This window comes from Saccoglossus kowalevskii, chromosome 9 (genome assembly GCF_978046115.1).
Source record: "Saccoglossus kowalevskii chromosome 9, keSacKowa6.1, whole genome shotgun sequence".
NCBI classification, from domain to species: domain Eukaryota; kingdom Metazoa; phylum Hemichordata; class Enteropneusta; family Harrimaniidae; genus Saccoglossus; species Saccoglossus kowalevskii.
In genome coordinates, this window is record NC_140649.1 from 19,536,948 (window position 1) to 19,559,222 (window position 22,275).

At 35.6% G+C, this 22,275-nt stretch overlaps 1 protein-coding gene and 1 pseudogene across 1 annotated transcript; one reads left to right on the forward strand and one right to left on the reverse strand.

Moving 5' to 3' along the window:
* The first annotated feature begins 3,230 nt into the window (after positions 1–3,230).
* Positions 3,231–3,724, forward strand: LOC146738946 (uncharacterized; annotated as a pseudogene).
* Positions 3,725–14,059: 10,335 nt separating this feature from the next.
* Positions 14,060–21,104, reverse strand: LOC144358428 (uncharacterized). The gene is made up of 2 exons (XM_078012121.1): positions 20,964–21,104; positions 14,060–14,989 (listed from the first exon to the last, which is right to left on the reverse strand). The coding sequence occupies exons 1-2, from the start codon at positions 21,102–21,104 to the stop codon at positions 14,060–14,062; spliced, it is 1,071 nt and encodes a 356-aa protein (XP_077868247.1).
* Between the last annotated feature and the right edge of the window lie 1,171 nt (positions 21,105–22,275).

Here is a 22,275-nt window from a genome sequence, read left to right on the forward strand (position 1 = left end):
CACTGTTCAGTGTTTAATATTTTATTTCCATGGTGTAGTTTTGTTTTTTACCTAACAGTACGCAAAAATGGGGGATCGTCCTCGTCGTGATGAAAAGAGAGGCAAATCATCTACAAACAACGAGACAACGTCATGCTACTTTCAAGATGTACAGAATTATACAATACATTCAGTAACAACATATTCCAAAGGAAGAGTCTTTATTATCGCAGTGGATATTATGGGTAAGCCCCGCACTGCTCCTAAAAATGAAGCCGACCATGTTCTTATTTTGGAATCCATTATTTCGTTACTTAATTCTATTACTATTCAACGAGACAGTGAATTTATTTGGGGAAGGAACCATAATTTTACACCAGATATTCTTCAAGATAGAATAGGCGGTAACCCGACACTTTGGCGCAACTCACTCTCAAAATTTGCGGATATATGCTCAGAACTTGATTTGATCGACATCTGACGATTGTGTAATCCCAGCACTAAGCGTTTTACTTGGCGGCGCCTAAGACCCAGGCTTATACAGAGCCGTTTAGATTATTTTTTAGTTAGTAGCTTTATTCAATTAGCAGTGAGTGCCGCAGATATTGTCCCCTATGTGATTTCGGACCATTCTGCTACAACTTTAACCATTGGTGATGACCGATGTAGACTTGAAACATCATATTGGAAATTCAATAATAGCCTTTAGAAGATACAAGTAATATTAAATTTAATTCAGGATATTTGTTCAACGTGGGTTGACGAGTTTGGACAAAATAACAGTATACTCTTTGGGGAATTTCTTAAATACAAAATAAAAAAACTGTACAATGAAGTATAACGAGTCAAAAGCAGTTGCCAGGAAAGACATAATACGTGATTTGGAAAATAAACTATCGTAATTAGAAAAATTGATGTCAATCCATCCAAGTATTAATATCAAAATTAGCTCGAAAACGCATAAAGCTCCCGTACAAGCTGGTACGAAAGGGGTTAAAAAAATACAAAAATGTCCTTGGGTCTTGAGCGCCATAATGCAGAAAAATCACAAATTTCTATGCTGTGATTATCAAAAACTAGAGACCAATAACCTTACTTAATACTGATTACAAAATTGCCTCAAAATGCATTGCACAAAGACTTTATAAAATTCTTCCTAAAATTGTCAATGAAACGCAGTCGGTCTTTATTAAGGGAAGATCAATTGGGGACTGCGTTTGAAAGCTTGGAATGGTATTTTATTTTCCACTCTCTTAACATTTTTAATTTTTGCCCTTCCCTTATTAACTGGATCAAATTATTTTACAATAATCCATCCAGCTGTGTGATGAACCAAGGTCTAAGCACTGGCTATTTTGATTAGAAAGCAAGTTAGACAGGGTGACACGGTTTCGCCCGCCCTCTTTATTTTGCCACTTGAATTACTTTCGAATCCACTGCAATATGTGACTCTATTCATGGAATTCAGATCCAGGGCAAGGGGGGTTAAGTATTCTGCATTTGCTGATGATCTAACCTGCTTTCTCTCGGACAAACTTTCCTGCATTAATTTCTTCTCCCTCCTTAACTAACAAATTTCAGACATATTCAGGGTTACACGTAAATTATGACAAAACAATGTGGCTTGAGTGCTGAAGGTCTCGTACGGATAAACCATTTGGGGTTCTCTGGCCATCGACTGCAATGAAAATAGGTGGTATATCTATCACAGGTACGAGAGTGCCTATCTACTAAATATGGAAGCTCTTATTGACTCTTTTAGTAAATGTTTGTATCTTTGGTCCTCTTGTAGTCCGAGTCTAATTGGCAAATTGGCAATTATTAATTAATAATCTTTGGTTATTTCAAAATTTCTCCTTATATTTAATCTTATAAATGTCAAAATGGTGGATATTAAAAAATAAAAAAATAAATAATACACTTCATAAGTTTATCTGGAAAGGCCCATACAGAATTGCACGTAACACTTTGATCAGGGATGTTGGCCAGGGAGGTCTAAATATGCTTTCTATCACAGTCTATTGTGTAGTTGATGGAATTACAATCCCGGCAACCAATTCAAACAGGTGCTAACAATATAAGTTGGAATAATGCCAACATTCTCATTTATACCATGAGTGTATGTTATTTAGATTCTATTTTAAAAGGCATTGTTTATATCTCGGACCTTTTTATTTCAAATGGGAAAATAAAAAAAATTACACAACTACAAGTAATTGGGTTTACACCCAGATAATATCTCCTTTGGCACGGCATAATTTCCGCTATACCACTAGAATGGAGAGGCTGTACTCCGTTTGTTGTAAGACCAGAATTGCCTATTGGTCTGTACATTAACAACATATTTTGTTCATTGAATATGGTAACATGTAAAGTTATACGGACAGCTCTATCATCTCTTTATTTTATTCCACCAAAAAGTAAAACTTAGCTTCAGCAGTTGTTTCAATTAATGAAATTAAGTGGGACACTATTTTCAAGTTATCCCTTAGAGTTACCATTGAATCAAAACTCCAAGAATTCCATAGGAAACTAAATCATAATGTTTTATATACGAATACTATGCTTCACCGTATGAGACCTTCTCTCGTGACCTCTAACCTTTGTTCTGATTGTCATAATAGCGATGAAACTATAACACATTTATTCGTTACATGCAACTATGTTACTGTCCTTTGGAAATCTATTTGCAATAGATGAGGTGAATTTTTAAATACCCAGAATACTTTCACAGATATCAGCGATGATCAGTTGTCAAGTTTATTGAACCATATCATTATTATAACTAAACAAATGATTTATTCCTGTAAATTAAATGGCACTCCACCTTCATTTCGTCTGGTGGAAAAAAAGTTATTAAAAAAAGAAATGTAATATTGTATATGTAGTAAAAACAGCACTATCGAATTGTTTCAGGTGAAGGGGGGGGTGGTTACCTAAGGTTGGTTTGTGCATCTTACATAAACTTTATATATAATTGGAGTTACTTGGTAATCTGTCTTCATTAGTTTTGTTTTTTATTTTTTTTACTTTTTTGTTGTAAATTACTGTTTATTTGTGTATTTATTTACTTAAGTTTCATCGGGCGTAATGTCAATTTTTACCACAGCGTGACGTCAAACACATGACAATTTAGAATGACGCGTTATTGCCCTGATGTGAGGGCGCAATTTCCATAGCGTTACGGAGGCCTGGCAATACGAGGTATATAACACTTATGTCACTTCCTGTTTTCTATAAAAAAAAACGCATTCCAAAATTAAAAAAAAAATATTGCCATAATAGACTGTACATAATTCTTTGTACAAAAACCATCCCTTCCATCATCACAAAGAACAACCTTGTTATCACACTAGCATCACAACACCTCCAAGTCTCTGATTGCAATATCTCCATGTGATACAATAATCTTTTTGTCATACTTGTGGTCAGGCTCTGTATCTGATAAGCGCATCGTCCAAGGCAGTGGTTTTATATTAAGCCAGGTCTTTTAATTCGCGATCTGTTGGCTTTGCAAGAAGCAACACTAAATATTCCTTATGTTGCTCATGGGAAGCAACTTAGTAGCTCAGCTGTGACTTAAGCTAGGAGAATTGCAAGTGCTCGCATCCATGTAGATAGGGCAATTGGACGATTGAATAACTTTAATATTCTTCAGGGTGTTTTCTTTTCCAAGAAATTTATGAATCGGACAGTAAAACTGTGTGCTCAACTATGTAATTTGGATAAGATTTTAGTCAAATAGTTTTCGATATATGTTATTGATTATTTTCAATTTGTAAATATGTATTAAATGTTTTAGCCATACAAGTTAGTTTCACCTGCAAATATATGATACAAATACTGGTACACACACTTTCAGGTGTCTGTGTTTTTTTCCGTTCAATGAATTTATAAATCTCTCTTGCCTTATTTTTGTTTACGTCCCCATTGAAGGGGCTGGTAGGTCAGTAGAATGAGGAGGCGATAATCCAATAACCTTATCAACAGTCTTGGTAGGATCTGCTGACGCGTTTTTTATCGGGGTGGCGGATCGACTTGAAACTTGTGGGAACAGGGATTCAGTAATCGTCCCCTTCCTTATTTCATACCAAGTTGGATTGTCACTTTGTCCCTGAGTCCTGTTATCAATCAGTTCAACTTCATTCCTTGTACAGGATAAACGAAGAGTAAAACTGTACGTAAAACTGAAGCGTCAAGGTTTTCAGGAAGATAAACCTTCAAAAAATCACGCATTCCATTCATCAAAGAAACACTCGACATCAACTTCTTCCTTTGAATTAGTGGTATTTGCCTTAGATTTGGATATTTAACCCATGTTTATGCTACACTTTAGACCCCTGGTTACACTAACTTGTATTCCCATATTCTGTGTGCGTTTACGCATACACGTACTTGGTTAGAGCTGTATTGCGCCCTCACTGTTGGTGGTGTCAATTATTGTTGTTTTCTCTGTGCCGACCTCTTTCGTGGGAACCTTAAGCTTTGTTGTGAGTGCAATGCAGTGTTGCTATTGTCGCACCTGTACTACTGTGTGTTATACTATTTTTAATTTTTGGAACATTTAATGAACATTATTCGTGCTGTAGTTCACCATATATCACGGGACGAGGCAGTCGTTTTTGTGGTGTACATGGCTGAGAGTAGAAGGGCTCTCTTTGCTTGTTGGGCCACACTGTCAACATCGTCTTGTACCTGCGTAAGGCTGTAAACTCGTAAAGAGAAAAGGGAAGATCGGAGGTAGATTGTGAAGCAGGGACAGACTGGGACAGAATAAACTATTGTTGCAGTGCATCGGTGGAGTGCTAGTTCAACTAGTTTTTTGGTGAGATTCGCTTGAGAAACCACAGCGAATTTCCTCGTTTGGCGGCGTGTTTGGGCAATGACGCTCTTTCTTCGGTAGACTAGTCCCGCTATTCAGTTGGCCACATTTTGGGATTGGCGCTGTAAGGTGATTTTATTGCGTGCTTATTTAAGTACATGCAAGTGTGTGTATATGTGTGAGTTAATGAATTAATATTTGTTAACCTTTTTCCATCCCCATGCCCTGCTTCTTTTTTTGCATAATGTGGGAACTGTTGTGAGCAGCATTTTTTCTATGTTCATGTTATTCCGTTTGTTAGGCACTTAGATAGGTTAACTTAGTTTAATTTGAGTTTTCCAGTGACAGTGCGCCACTGGGTTAACTTGTTGGATTAATTTAGTTTAATCATTAAGCTGGTTTAATTTCTAGATTAATTAATTGTTGGATTAATAGTGTATAGCGTATATTAGTGAGCTTTACTCTATTGCTTGTTGTATGATGAGATTCGTATTGTTATTATGTTAAATCGACAGTGTGAGTGGTCCCTGTTTATAACCGAAATACATGTGTTGGCTGAATTCTTGGGTAGCTGACTCATTCCCTGACTGTATCTACATACCAACTTCTCTACTCTGGTGTGGAATGTACTGAGATGTACAGGCGATTGCTAGATGAGAGCGAGACTGCTGAATTGCGAGGAGCTTAAACACAAACAAGGAGGAGGAACTGCGTAAGAAACGTGAACGACGCTATCATGAGATGCGAGGAAAAGTATGGTTGACTTCCCTAGCTAGAGAGCAAGGAGACAATGCCGCCACTGAGGTGGACATGTGTCACTGGCTGGGGATGATCGTGAGGATGATAGTCCAGCGGATAAGTGAATAATTGTTTCAAATTGTGATAGAAACATGAAATTTGGTACAGGTGTTCATTTTGACATGTAGATTAATATTAGTACATACATACATTTCAAAGTTACGATTCATATAAAATTACAACTATCGTTGAGTTTACTTTTGAAAGCCCTCTTTTGGGACAAAACATCAAATTTTGGTTCAAAAAACATGAAAATAACAATAAATGATCAACAAAAGTTTAGATCGATTAAGAACATACAATCTTGCACAGGTATACACTTTTATATGTAGATTTATATTTCATTGGCTCACCCATATTTTTAACTGACCCAAGAAGACTTTTTTGGTGTAAAATATTACATTTTAGTTACAAATTATGAAAATAACAAATTAATAATTTGGAAATGTTGAAATCATAGTAGATTTATTAAATTTAGTAGATATTTACATTTCCATGTGACAATTCATTTAAAATTGGAACTGTCGTTGAGCTCACTTTTAAAAGCTATCTTTTGGGGCAAAAACATGAGATTTTAGTTCAAAAATATGAAAATAACATTAAATGATTTACAAATGTGTTGATCGTTTTAGAACCATATAATCTGGCACACATATACACTTTTAATGGTTGTAATGTAGATTTGTCTACCATTCTTGTAACTGGCCCATAAAGACTGATGTTTAGTGTAAAATATCACATTTTGGTCAACAATTTTCAAAACTACAAATTACCTATCATAATTCAGTCTTGGTGACAATTTCCTGCGCAGAAACAAAGTCCGGTACATTGAAGACTTGCTTTGTAACATTTGCAGTTACCTCTGCATGTTTATTTGCATCCACAGTGAATCAGTTCATGACATGATTTGGATGCTTCTGGTAGGGTAGTCCATGTTGGTATCCAGACATTGTCTGGTGATTCCCAACCCCAGTTACTTGGGCTGGGAAGTTCTTGAATAAGAACAAGGGCCTGTCCCCAGACATGACCAGCCTGGTATGCAGCTCAAGTTCTATTAGGGCAGCTTGACTAGGTGGAATATTCTCTATAGATCTTCTACCTTGAGAAAACAGGGCTTGACGGGCTTTGTTGACTTGGCTATGAGGCAGTGTCTGGCTGCACAACAAAACAACAAACTGTTCAACTGCTTGGAGATCTTCCTCTGATATAGTTATTGGTCTGTTAGAGAGTGCCCGAAATATGGGAGTCACATTTGGATCTACATTCCATGTCTCAAATGTCATTTTCTTCCCTCTACCTGAGAAGGCAGACACTGTGTTACACCCAGTTACAGAATGGAAGAATGGAAGTGCTTCACATTTCTCTAACCCTAATTAATTTGCTATTCTGTGGACAGGAATGTATCGTTTATGTTTTCCAGTACCAAAGTCCAACCACAGTTCTTGAATGCCTAGCTTGTGAAAATGTGAAATGCCTAGTACTAAAACATCGGTATCAACAGTTGTTATCATAATTCTTTGGTGGTCATACTTTGCTCCATGTGCTATATGGAGAAGGAGTCTGGTGTCCGCTTCCTCGTGGTTGCATGGTGCAATTCCAATAGTAACAATGGGAGTTGAACTAACAACATCTTTGTGCTGACTACTTCTACTTCATCTATGTCACATATCTTGCAAAACACGTGAACAGTTCAGTTTTGTTTTCATTAACTCGCAGAAAACTCATCCAATTTCCTGGAATGAGTGAAGTCACAGAAACTCGTCTACGAACACCATGCCCTCTTGTATCTCTTGTATCTCTCGATCCCATACAAAATCCAATCGCTTTACAGGTTGTGCTTCTTTCTTAAAATGGAGAAGAAAAGCTGATCCTGCATAATCCTCGAATGTCTTACATTTTCCTGGCAGAAACATGTTGACTATGACAGCACCATCTACTACTTAAGTAAATCCATACACTTAAGTAAATCTGATTTATGAACAACACGTAGTTTTCTCTGAGAAGAGAGTGCTGGAGGGTAGGCATGGTTCTCATGTTTAAAAAACTCTTTGAGGTTTCCATTTCTGGATTGACAATATATCATCTGGAAAAAATTGCAGTCATTCTTTAATGAAGCTATCTGGGTTTTCATTCTTAACCGAGTTTTCTGTGGGGTTCCAAACAAAGGCAAACTGAAAGAAAGGTAGCTTCAAACTCTTTCACAGCCCTTGCAACCTCTGGTCCTGCAATCATCCATCGTCGTAGAGCTGCTGGGTTCTCAGTCAAACCAACAGCTCCGCCATAACCTTTAATTACTTCATTCTCTTGCTCATCATTTTGTTCTAAAGCTATAAATGAGAAAGCATGGTAAGTTTTCTTTACAACAAACTTTCCAGACTTGAACTCTCGAAAAATGGCAGGATGTTTCTCTTCCAGAATGACCATGTCTCTGATATGGACAGGCAGCCATCTGGCATAGTTATTGTGGTCCAGTGCAAACATCCATGGAACTATCTCAGAAAGTATTTCAACATATATGGAAAAGTCACCCACTCTTTGCGACCTTCAAAAGTGTAAGTTCCAACTTTAAAGTAGTGGACCAGAATTTGAAGTGAGGGTGTTTTTAGACTGTTCCTCTGTCCACATAGTGAAACCCAGAACTTCTGTGCCTTCAACAGAACCAGTATATGCTTTATATGCTTTTCTCTGTAGGCTATACAGTGCACATGCACTGACTTGATGAGCATTGCTAGAACGTGTGACATGTGAGGCCTTCAAAATTGCATCTGCTTTTCCTAGGGGTTGTGATTGCAGCTTGCACTAATGCACTTGTCCACCCGCTACAATTCAACCAATGCCCAAGCATTTTATAGGAAGTCATCTCAATGTGCAGTGCTCCCATCATCACTTTGTATTTGTCTTCCCCAAATGTGTCAGTAATATATGCCATTGAATTTGTTTGCCAATGACATACAATGGGTTATCCATGACCACAACAGGAGTCTGTCCAGGGTTGAGGTATTTCACTGAGTTTTTTATGACTTTCATTGAGTGCAGCATCATTGCTGGCGAATGTGCAGTTTCGTGGAAAGTGGTAGTAATGATGTATTACCTAATGGTCTCGATCAAGATGGTTGTATTGATGCATTGTATGCAGACCATGAAACATAATCACCATCTTCGAGATTCTCTTTTTTCAATAGCTCATCCACTATTTCTAGCCATGTATAGTCTAACTTTCGGACCTCTGTAACAAGATTTGATTGGGGTTTTACTGAACCATCAACCATAGGTGCATACTGGTTCCCTTTTGCAAGAAAAACGGGTTGTACATCATTATAAGATCCTGGAAGCTGCGACATTTTATGTTTTGTTAAATCAGGGTTGATGACAACAAGTCGCCTCTCTATTCCCTGTGATGTTAGGATTGGATGCTGGGTTAGAGAGATGGCTGTCCCATGAAATGAGTCCTTGGATGTGCGTGAACTAGGATTATGATCAATATTATCTGTTGTTCCAGTGGTGAATATCTGCTATTTTAGTTTCCTTCAGTTTCATACAAGCCGCATTGCCCATGTCAGCTGATATCTGAAGAACTCTGTCATAAGAAATTGATAGCCCTAGTCTATGAAGCTTATTCACGAGATTTCTCTTTCGAGTTTCAGCATGAACCATTAATGCAAGATAAATGGCTAGAGGAGTTTCCTTGTTAGTAGGATGACTGGCATGTGTACTATGAGACTTCACTCGATTAACAGCATTGAAAATGATTAGTTGAGACAATGTTAAAGCCGAGCCAACTTTCTCGTTGGCTATCTGATTGCCATGTCTTTTCAATATCATATTTATAAAAGCAAGTAATGTGTCAGATACTGCATTATATTGACACTCAGGGTCAAATGAGCCATCATAGCATTTCTGTTTCTTGAGTATCCCTCTCCTCACAATAGTAGCAGCCTTTGATAAATACATGGCTTCTGTGTCAGATCTGTTCACATGCGCGAATTGCAAAGCTGTGCCAATGTCTCCTTCAAAAGCAAGCATGACTTCTCTACCTTCATCATATGCTCTGAGATCGGGGATTTGAGAAAGCAGTTGCTCCTTCAGTCTTGAAGAGTTAACTCTGTTAGGAACATAAGCCCCATTCTGTTCCAATCTCGAAGTATACAGTTTCACCAAGTCTGACAACCTGAATATGCAAGTGGTGTCTTCTCCATCAGTCCTAGTTTCTTCAATGTATGACGCTATCTCAGCTAAAGCAATACTTTCCATTAACGTTTGCTTTGTATTGCACTTGGCTTGCTTGCAAGTGCGCCTAGCTCGATTGTACAAAGCCACCAGATATTTCAAATGGTAGTTGGCATCTAATGCATGCATGTCACTAGCAGCTAATTTAGCTAATAACTGTCTTTCTCATAGTTCTGTGGCACACCATTTTATCTTGTGGTTCAAATCAAGAGTACATGCTCGATTTAGGGATCCTTCAGGTTCGTCACAGAAAAAACACACTGTTGTATCCCTATTCCCACTAGAAAACCATGATTCCATGCTGGCACGAGTTTTTACAGGGCTTGCATGTGCTACAACACTTTCACTTAATTTTCGTTTTTGTGCTCTTTGGAGCTTGAGGGTGCTACAATTATTGTAGAATGACTTGTGCCATTTGGCATCATTTCTTTTCAATTACTTGACCTTCATGAAGTTTAGCTATATTAATGTTCATAGCTACATTTCCTAGTTTATGAAAACCAGACAAATTTTCAGACAGTTTATAGTATCCTGAACCTTGCTTATTTTTGCGGTTATACTGACAAATTAACTTTTCTTAACTGTTTTTGACACACGACACACGACACTGGATGGAGCTATCTTGACTATTTCGCTGGCTACTTGTACTTGGACAGGATTCTAGTTCCATTTTACTCTCCAGTTATGTAGTGATATCTAACTTAAAATGTATCTTCACCTACAAGTAAAATGATTTCATAACTATTGTGCAAATTCTACCAGAATGTCAGTATAAACTATATAACTTGTGAAAAAGTCAACACATGAAGAATATTTACTCACTTACTGGAAGTGATCGATGAAGTCGTACTATGAGAATATACCAAATTATTTGTTATGGTACAATATACATGTACATGGAATACTTCTGGACTAAATTTGTCCAACCAACTAATGTCCTGCAGTGCATTAAAGTTCTTGTTTTACTGGGTTTTCCTGTTCCATCTGATAACATGGAGACTACAACGCAAACCTGTTTTCCCAGAGGAACTAAGCGCGTGCGCAGTTTCTTTTGGCAACTTAGGGCGCTAATATTAAATAGCGTCAAGCCCTTGTTGCATTACGCCATTTTTTGGAACAACCAAGATTGCGTTTTCATTTAAACATGTTTATATGTATTAATATTCACTATATATACATGTAGTATGTTATTCAAGATGTTATTTTTTGTCTTTCAAAATGTTTTTTTCACGGAACTCTCATTTGCACTCCAATGCATTTGTATACTAATCTGCATTTACAGATGAAGTTTACAATGAAATTTATAACACTTGAACAATTATAAAAAAACAACATTTAATTTGTTATTCTCCACATTTCACTCCAAAACCCACTTTTCAGAGGAGAGTCAAATGCATGTTTAAGTGTCATATGCACTGCTTCTATAAATACGAGAGGCAGTTATAAATTTGGTATTTGTATTTTTTGACTAAAATGTTATTTTTTAAAACCAAAAAACAGTCATCACAAACAATGTCCGCTATTGCTCTCAGTGAAATATGAATCTACATATTAAAGTGCATACATGTACTATATTGTATGTTTCTAAAACGAATTTAAACATTTGTAAATCATTTATTATTATTTTCATATTTTTGAACCAAAATTTTATGTTTTTGTCCCAAAAGTCAGCTTTTAAAGGTGAGCTCAATGATAGTTCAAACTTTATATGAATTGTCAAATCCAAATGTGTATATGTGTTAAATTTCACGAGTGTACTACAATTTAAACATTTTTAAATAATATATTTGTTAGTATCATAATTTTTGACCAAAATGTAATATTTTACACCAAAAATCAGTCTTCACAGGCCAGATCTGCGGTGGGTCTCAATAGAATATGAATCTCCATATCAAAATGAAGACCTGTACTAAATTTCATGCTTCTATCACAATTTGAACAATTCCATGCTTTTTTGGGTCTTATTTGCTGGACTATGATAGGCAATGTGATGATGCAGAGAGGAAGGCAATGGTGGCGTTGTTGAAGCAGCAAGCCGATTCCATAGAACTGATGAAGGAAAGATTAATGGTCAAAGATGTGACGGTACCATCGTCTGATGAAGGTGTCCCTGCTTTCGAACCTGCACTGCGTGACAAGACCATGTAACGGCCTCCAGGTCGATGTTATGTCTGCAGTGAGTTGGGTCACATGGCCAAGCAGTGCCCAGCCATATTGAAGGAGGTCAATTGCTACACCAACGCACCAACAAGGGCAATGGTCATAGTCATGTTGACCTCCTCCCTGAAGGTTATGGCAAACGATGTGGCATACTTGCATCAAAACAGGGCAAAAAACCACTTGATGGCGAATTGTGTATGGAATCTTTTGGTTGGATCAAATCGTGAGGGTTCTGTTTTTATCGGAGGAGTCAAATGTGATTATTTACTGGACACGTGTTGGAAGGTCACGTCTGTAGGCAATGCTTTCTATCACAAACACCTTGCAGACATCAAAGCGAAGCCCCTTGATGATTCTTTTGTTGTCCCAGGAACTATTGGTGAGAGTTTGCCCTATGTAGGGTATATCAAGGTCACTTTTCTTCGCTCGATGTTTGATGTCAAGTGGGAGTATCACATGTTGGTATTGATGGCAGCCTATAATTAGTACAACTGCATAGTACTGCTTACTGCTGGTACTGCTTGACTGGTATGCGGGAAGCGAGTTGTCTGGTCAGTCCAATAGGATAATGTCCATACGAATGTCTAGACTAGGCAGAGGGACTTGTCGTGCACTCAAGCCCAGAGACAAGTTTGTTGGTCCTACTGGTCATACCGGTGAGGTTAAAGCTATGTGTAAGACGCTGCTTATGGTGCAACCTGATACTGATCACATTGTTTGGGGCAAGGTGCATGGTGGGACAAGTACAAGTACGTGTGGAGCCCAGTGACAAAACAGCATGTGATATAGCAACAAGTCCAATGGCCTGCGTGTTGAGTTGCAACAAGAAGAATTCGCACATGCCAGTGAGGATCAGTAACACTACAGATAGACTTGTGATTGTTAGATTGGGTGCGATCATTACAGCGCTGTATTACAGATAGAACACCTTGGGCGTGATGCAACCTCCCAGAACACTGGTATGGGAGAAGTTGATGACGCGAGTAAGCCATTTTATGTAAACTGAGTGAAGTATGAACTGTCCCAAGCCCAGCTCCATGCACATCAGTTAGCTGAAGTGAGGGACTGTTTTGAACACTATGCAGATGTTTTCTCCAAACACGGCCATGACTTAGGGTCTTGCAATCTGAAGAAGCATAATATGGCTGACGAATGATGAGCCAATATGCGTGTACCCCCTACCCGATATAAAAAACTAAGACTTTGCATAGAGGTGTAGAACATTGTTTGTATCATATTGCGAAGTGTATCATAACTATTTTATAAACCTTTTCTATTCAAAGCAGCAGCGTTTACTGCCTGGTAAATGTCCGTATTTAAATTACAGGATATATGTTAAGATACGTGGGGCATATTGTGAATATAGACGTATTTGTAAGTAAAATGTGCCACACTATTAACAACAGAAAAATGACAAGCAAGTTATATTGTTCTGGTGATTGTATACATTTATTAATTAAGTAATGTTATCGATATGACAATTTATTGTTAAGTAACATGTAGACAATATTTACTAAAAACTAACATGTATTTATGCTTTTAAAGCAAAACAAATCGAATGCCAGTCGGTCATCTGACTTCGATATTAAAGCAAATTAAAAAGTAAAAAAATATGAACCAATTAGGTTTAAGGCACACGCGTTCGTGTAGCTTCCCTTTTTTCGTGGAAAACTTGGAATTCTTGTCAAAAACTACGTAACACCACGGTGTTAGAGAAGTACATTTTTTGTAGGTAGGTGGGGAGGAATGAATTATAATTACATTTTACATGTATACCAAAGCAGCTAAAAAGCTTTTTTTCGAAAGAGAAGTTAAGTTTTAGTATGCCATCCACTGTTCTATTGCCTATGTCTATTGGCCTGTCATGACGAAGCCAGTTGTCAATTGAGTGAAACAAAATTAGCTTTAACAACTCGGAACACAATATAATGAAAACCAAGTAAAAGGACAAATTAGTGAAATTGCTGAAATGTTATGCGACATAAAATCATTATAAATGCAGACATAATAATAATTTGAAAACTACCATTGAAATTAAATATTGATATATTGAAAGAATAAACATTGTTAACATTAATGAATCAAGGCGGGTGATCCATAGTAAATGTATCGACACATTTCTCCAAAAGTAGTGTTAAGGTACCTTATATTTTCTGCTGTGAAGTCGTAATCGAGATTTCTTCTCCGATATTTTCGAAGGAAAACATGAATAGAAAACCGTTCATCTTGCCAGTCGTATTTCTCTAGTAAAATTTTCTGCCATTGATTCCAGGGAGGTCCGATCAGACTGGTTGGTTCAATGTGCAACAGATCCCAATGAGACTTTGCTAATTTATTTTGCATTCTGACAGAACTACATCCCCAGCAGGATTTAATGTAATTTTTGTAAGAGTTATAAAAATATCTTAAAAACCGAGAATTTTTTTCAGCGAAAATGATTCCATTACTCACAACGTCTTGGCTAGGCTTTGCAGCGACATAGTCATAATGGCGAAGTGGCTCTAAAGGCGCCAGCACAATAACATCAGTATCAAAGTATACACTTCCCATTTCTATCAATATCTGGAGCCTAGCAATGTCTGCAGAGTGTTCAGGCCATTTTGGATTAAGAGTGTGATTAAAAACGGTTGTTGGCGCAGTTCTGTTGATGACTTCTAAAACTGGTATAAGCTGTTTAGCTTGAAACCACCATTTGTTATCTGGCTCACAATCAGTGTGAAAGAGAATACGCTCAGGTCGCATACTTCTGTGAACGCTCAGTATACTAATCAGGTTCTCAAAACGAAATTTATGACAGGTAAACCAAATAAAATGTGCGATATTTGGAACTACCATTTTATCGTGTGGTTTCAAGTTACCATAGAGTGCTCCTTGTTTAGTAGAATCACCAGTTACATTACGTCTCAATAGTGACACCTTACAGGGATTACGAACAGATATTTCATTCAAACACATGGCAGGTGTGGGAGTGATTTTATTCTGTGTATTCTCACAGCGTTGCACCTGAAATTAAAACAGATTCGTCAGATAAATTGTATTTGATATGAAAAACCAACCCCACGCCCGAGACACAAAAAAATAGCCCCCCCCCCAAGACAACATTTATTTTAACTCAAAAAGTTATATTCCATGTATTTTATTACATATTACATCGTGACAGAGAGTGCGTTATGAAAATTATTGGAATGTATAGATCTTCAAACTAAATTCATCTTAAATTTGCCAATCTAACACTGGCTAAACGGGAAAGCACTTGGCCTAAAAATAAACATGACAATAAATTTGAAGGTATATTTGCAACATTTCATCCAGAATGTTATTCTTAATATATTTTAATATATTGTACTTAGGCAGAAGGGAAATAGTGCAGTGGTTTCCAGCATGTGGTAAATAATATAAAGTTCTGTATTTCTGTAGTTGTGCCTGTAGTTGTGCTTTTAAATACATCTTATTGGAGTATATATAATAAAGTATATGTAACATTTAATGTAACCTAACTGTAATTGGATAAACATATGCTCTATTGTTTGATTAAATTGGCTCTGACAGTTACGTATTATATTTGAGATTTGAATCACTTCCACTTATGTATGCGTGATGGAGAAGGTTGTAAACACAATACTTTTTCATGTATTCATAAATTAATCCCTGGATTCTTGAAAACAGTCCCCAATCCATGCCCTCGATCGAATTGGCTCTGACTGTTAAGAATTTATTTGAGATTTGAATCAATTCTACATTAATCATAATATAAATTAATATTATCAAAGCCCAACTAGACCATAATATACAATAGCGATATTCATATGTATTCATACACGATATAATGAAGAAGTGTGGAAGAGTGGCAATAATTAGTCTATATCATGTGTCACATATGTATGTCAATGTCTCCAGATTGTCAGATGAATCATGTAAACAGATAGTGTTATAACACATAACAACCTGCTGAACTTGAAATCACCAAATTACCATGTTCCAATTTAAACACAGAAAAGCACAATTATCTAAGAATTGGCATTGAGAAAAGTGAGCAAACTTAACAGTCACTGTGTACAGTCATAAACAATATTATCATATTGAACTCAGGTAAAAACAAAATACAAGACTGATTTTTGGGATACAAACCTTAAACATTATTGAAATATATAGTACTTAGTTCTATACATGTGAAAAAGCACGGCTTGGAAGTTCTGTGTATGTTTACACTCTCGCAGCAAAAACTAATATTGGGAACAACCATACATCTCTACATAGAAGTACACAATATTTTGATACACACTATCTGCCAAAATGTACAAATCCGCCAAAATCCATCACAAGGTGAAAAGTAATAAAAGCAGCCTGCTCTTATTAATACAACACAGTCAACACTCGCATTATATCCAGTCATTATACATCAAACCAATACCCTCTGATACACTTTGTCAGACGACCATCTTAAATTGAATTGTGACACATAAAACTTTTGTGTGCTAAGATACAATTGTATGTGAACTAAGTTTGGACCTAATTGAACCGCGTGAATTTGAAATATAAACAAAATTATTGCCAAACAAAAAGGGTGTTAGTCAATCATGTTTGGTAGAATCTCGACAAAAATCTTTGTGAAATAATTTCCTGAATCTGTACCAAATTTGAATAAACCTATTGATTGCATGTTTAATTGATAAGAAAAATGAACAAAGAAAGTATGTGGCTGAAAAAATAAACCGCCAGTAGACCAGATTTAATACCAGATTTTCATCTGGCGAGTATAACAAATAATTAAAATTGTTATTTGTTTTATATAAAATATATAAAATATATAAATAATTGCATTTTAAAGAAAATTCACTGTCATGATATAGAGTATTTGAAAACGTATTGTATTTCTTTCATGAAAAGTGGAATTAAACTTAAATTGTCAATTGGAGAGGAAGTTTCAATCTGAACCAGGTAAATATACTACATTGCTGCTAAAGATACGTATTTGAGGTTGAATACAGTGACAAGCTCAGTCAGTTAATGGTATTGTGGATAACTATAGCGTATTTTTTATCTCCTTAAAACACTTTAATAATAGGAGTTGCAAATCGTAACGACAATCAAAATGACTTCTTATTTAGTATTATTCTTGCAAGCAATTATTACAAACCTATCAGAAATTCTTCATTTTAATGCCATATCAAACTTCAATCATATTCTCACATAATTTGAACTTTTGGTCTCACAACAACCAAGAAAAAAAGTGTATCGTTGCATGAATGCTAGCAGTAATTTGTCAATTGTTAACTGGATTACGTGTATGGACGTTTCAAAATGATAATAAAGTTAGTTATATCATGCAAACCCTGTATTACGATTGACTACATCTCCATTTCAACGGTGCAAAAAACTGCCACACCTCAAGTCAAACCTTGAATGATTGATATTATAATTATTGTGAATATATTTAAACGACGGTTAAACTATTCAGAATAAACTTTAAAGGTTTTCATACCCGCGATAACACAAGCCAAAAACTTGTTTTGCTTAACCTAAGAAATGAACTATTTAAATCGACAATTGAAGGTATACCGTCAAACAACGTTTGGTAAAAGACAGAAAATCTATGTTTCAATCAGCCAGTTATTAAATCACACTAATTTCCCTGACAAAACACAGTTTAGACTACCCACAGCAAATGTACGGGGTATACTGCCACTAGGCGTGCCAATAGCTTCGGCCTATTACATATAATATTATAGTCGTGACGATATAAGAAATCGCTCTCGGAAGCATGCATTATTTGGTAGTTTTTCTCTATTTTCATGACATTCCACAGTGCGTAGGCTTGCATGAAGTCTACAGGTTTATTCGTTATAAAGAAAATAAACAAGAGACTGTGTGCAAATCTACCCAGTCCCCTGAAAAGTAACTTAAATAGCCATGATGCACACCATCATATCGTACTAGCCCTTTCAACATGGGAAATATAAAATGGAATTAACCACCATATTAGAATAAACATTTTCTGAAAATTAAGAATCATAATAATATATTTGTCGTTCAAGTATTCTTGAGAAACATTTGAAATGTCCACATGTTTACCATATCTGCACGTTAAGAATGTTGGAACATTCGAATATTCAAATTTACCAGTAACAGGAACCCAGTAATATTGATCAAATATATTCACTAAAAATCGACCAATGGAAAATGATTTTTTTAATTTATTTATCAAATTTCGTTGAAATCTGAGAAGGTTTTAAAATTGACTAGCTAATATGCAAATTATTTTATTAATATGCACGGATAGTAACCAAGAACTAGGTTTGTGCATTAACACAGAATAGTTTGAAATCTGTAGATATTATCAGTTATATATCATCGATATAGCATATTAATTAGGTCACACGACCATATCATATCACTTGTCTCTTCTCAACACTATAGCACGGATTGCATGTTCCTACAGGAACATTGCTTGAGATATTACAGTTAAAATATTAATCATCTGATATAATTATCATAGCTGATGTTCAATACTTTCATTATAGTATTGGTTGCAAGTTTCTATTTACAAGTGCATAAGATATAACAGTTGTGCATATTATTGAGATTACTTGACTGTATATGGTCATCTAATATTTCAGTTAAATCTCATATTTCATTCAAATACCTTCATTATAATATACTGGTTGTATACTATCTCACAGCAATAGTGCTTGAGTTATGTTATGAATAATAAAGTTATGAATATAAATGAAGACACTGGCTGACTGTCCCTATCTGTATGTAACAGTCGTGATATATTACATACATGCATATAAAGTTTGAGAAAACTCTACGAGATAATCAGTGTGTACAATGCATTTACATTTAGGAAGAAGGAGGTCAGTAACTTGAATGAACATGCTTTTGTTTGAAATGTACAATGTTTTTGGTATGTTGTAAATTGGCATACTTTTTTGACTCTCGTGTGCGAAGCACAAAAAGGAGTCTTTGCAGCTACGCTGTCTGTATGTCTGTATGTATGTCTGTCTGTATGTATGTATGTATGTCACTTTTTTTGTTCCACCGTTATCTCAAGAACCACTAATCAAATGTTGATGAAACTTGGCACATACATGCTCTGGGATAATGCGCAGAGTTGATTAGGTTTTGGTAAAATCCATGAATATTAATTACCTAATTTGCATGATAATTAACTGATTTTAAGCCGTTCCATGACTGTTCCACTGATATTTGAAGAACCACTCATTGGATTTTGATGAAACTTGGCACATGGATGCTCTGAACTAATGCGCAGATTTGAATAAATTGGGTAAAAAAAAATTTATATTAATTACCTAATTTGCTTAATATTTAATCAATTTTTGGCTTTTCCACTGATATCTCAAGTACTAATCATAATATTTCAATAAAACTTGGTACATTAATGTCATATGATACTTCACAGACCTGATAGTTTTTAGGGTAATATCAGTACATATTAATTACCTAATTTGCATTTCAAGTAGTAATGATCATATTTCAATGAAACCTGGTACTAGTACATAGTTACTTGAGGACTGTGCAGAGACCTAATTAGTTTTTGGGGTAAATATTTGAGCATATTAATCACCTTATTACCATAATTAGTTAATTTTTAGCTTTTCACCTGTACTAATTATCACATTTCGATGAGACTTGCAACATAGATCTTCACGGACTATGCAGAGACCTGAATAATTTCGGGGTAAATAATTGTGCATATTAATTACCTAATTTGCATAATTAGTTAATTATTTGCTGTTCCATGGCTGTTGCACTTATGTCTAAAGAACCACTCATTGGATTTTAATGACACTTTTAAAGAGTACTCATCATCACATTTCAATGAACCTAGGACTATACACCATATTAGTAAATACTTATGCTTCTTAATCACCTACCGGTAATTAACATAATTAATTAATTAATACAGGTATCTCAAATACTGATCACAAGATTTGAATAAAATTTGGTACATAAATACTCTAGGACAATAGACAGCCTGATTAATTTTGGGTTAAAATCTGTTCATATAAATTCTCCAATTAGCATAATAATTAATAATCTTTTGGTTCTAATCACATTTCAATGAAACTTGGTACATAGATATTATATTACGCAGATCTTATTACTTTTAAATTGTGCAGACCTTATTAGTTTTACACTTACATCTGTTGCTATTAGTTACGTTATTTGCATAAGATTTTCCCATCAATATCTCAAGTTCAAGTAATTTTGAATTAATTTTTAATGTGTCTCCATTATTCTCTGCACACGGGAGTTCTTTCTAAGCTTTCTTTGATTTATTGGTAGGCTTCGACTGGTCGGTATTTGAGAATTCTACGTTTTCCGTTTAAAATTGTTGTCTGAAGACTATTTGCAGAAACAACGTCACTTAGATTACAATTGACTGTGAAAATGAAGACCCACACAGGTTCAATGTTGTTATCTTTGAGAAATTTAATATGGCATAACAATTTTGGTGGCCATCAATGTTTTTATTAGCGGATAGTTTCTATGCCACTGATTGTACAAAAAATTTATTGATTTGTTTGATTTGGGGTTCATTGGCCACATTCCCTATTTATGGACGTTGTGTTCTTACATGTTCTATCATGGAAGGACTGTGTCGTGGCATCGCCAATTTATATTGTCGACTGCATATATCCTTCATATTGTGGTACAATTATAACAACTAGCAGTTGTCTGACAATAAAAATAAGTGAAGTAGCTTAAACTAATGAATGTTAATATATGTGATGTATTGGCAAATAACACTAAGCTAGTACAATTGCAGCCATAAGTTGGTGAAATAACAGGGCCATGTCTTCCTATCTGCCAACACGAGATTGTCGTGACGTTTGTATAGTAAGTTTAAATGACATTGTGTACCAATATAAATCCACATGAACAGACTAAATCACGGCAAAATGCACCTCGTCTCGTTAATAATAAACACGTTACTCTGTTCATTACAAACCTTGTTTAATGACTGCAGACCAACCACGTACATGGCAGCAAACATATAACACACCGCCAGACAAACAGTTGCGAGAAAAAAGACTGGTAATGTAAGTTTCCGTCGTAGCGTACGTCCTAGACAACCAACTCCCTCCGTCATTTTAGTGATTTTTACGATTGGAATGAATCCGATTACAGAAAACTGGCATCAATGGTGTGGGTTTGGGGTCCGTGTTACAGCAATCACTTACTCTGTTAATATTTAATTATGCTTATATAAGTAGTCAATTACAATGACCTCGAGAATCCGTGGCAATAGTCAGACTATGTCTGAAATAAACCATTCAATGATTCATGTTTGGTAAATACATGCAAATTATGTCCACCTTTTTACATTCACTTGATACACATTTATTTATTGCTCTAAGGAATATTTAAAATACAAGTTTGTATTATTAGTTTTAAAAAACAGTAAAATGATTGACAGTTCGAGGAGACTATCAGCGACTGCAGCTGTTTAATACTTGATCATAATTCCTTACCTCCAACTTCAAAGCAGCGCTAGCTTGCTTGTGTTTCTGGCTTCTGGGAAGTCAGTGCTAAACATTGTGAAATTTAAAAAAATTATTTGTTGATGAGGACTTCAAAATTAAATTAACGCAGCCAATTATAAAAGTTGCCAAGATGGCATATTTACCAAAATAATCAATAAATCATACGAATGGTGATGATGCTCCTCGTAATATTGCAAGTACGTTATTACTCAAAAATTGCAGTCTCTGAATTACTGATATCTGTGCACTGTTGCAACTTTCCAATAACCAAATATGCCGTCAAATTTAGTTAACACATTATTACAGCCACACACCCTTCTATATTTCATGTGAACCTGAAGTTGAAATTTATTGATTTTTATCGGAAAAGTGTGTAATAAAATCAAGATTTAATTGCTACCGATCATCTGATTCACCTATAAAAGACTAAAGCTAATGTATTGTCAATTTATAATAAATTACATATAGCAGTCAGATCACGTGACTGAACGCAAAAGCACTCTCAAACAATCAATACCTTTGGTAACAACTAAATTTCACATCAATTGCGTTACAGAGGGGGATTTAGATGCAAAAAATCCAATGTTAAGAGTAAGACACGTGACAGCTAGGATTTGTTGGCTCACATTCCAGTGTTGTAATAGAAAAATCATGAATATTTAATACAAAGCCTCATACTGTAACATAATGTTTGATACAAGCCTAACCGTGTACTGCGTTCGAGAAATACATTTCCAAATAATGACAAACTGTAAGCTTGTTAACACTACCAAATAT

Coding starts and splice junctions, on each gene's coding strand:
- LOC144358428 (XM_078012121.1), bottom strand. CDS start 21,104: ATGACGGAGGGAGTTGGTTGTCTAGGACGTACGCTACGACGGAAACTT. Junction 14,990..20,963: donor GTCTGCAGTCATTAAACAAG/GTTTGTAATGAA, acceptor TTTTAATTTCAG/GTGCAACGCTGTGAGAATAC.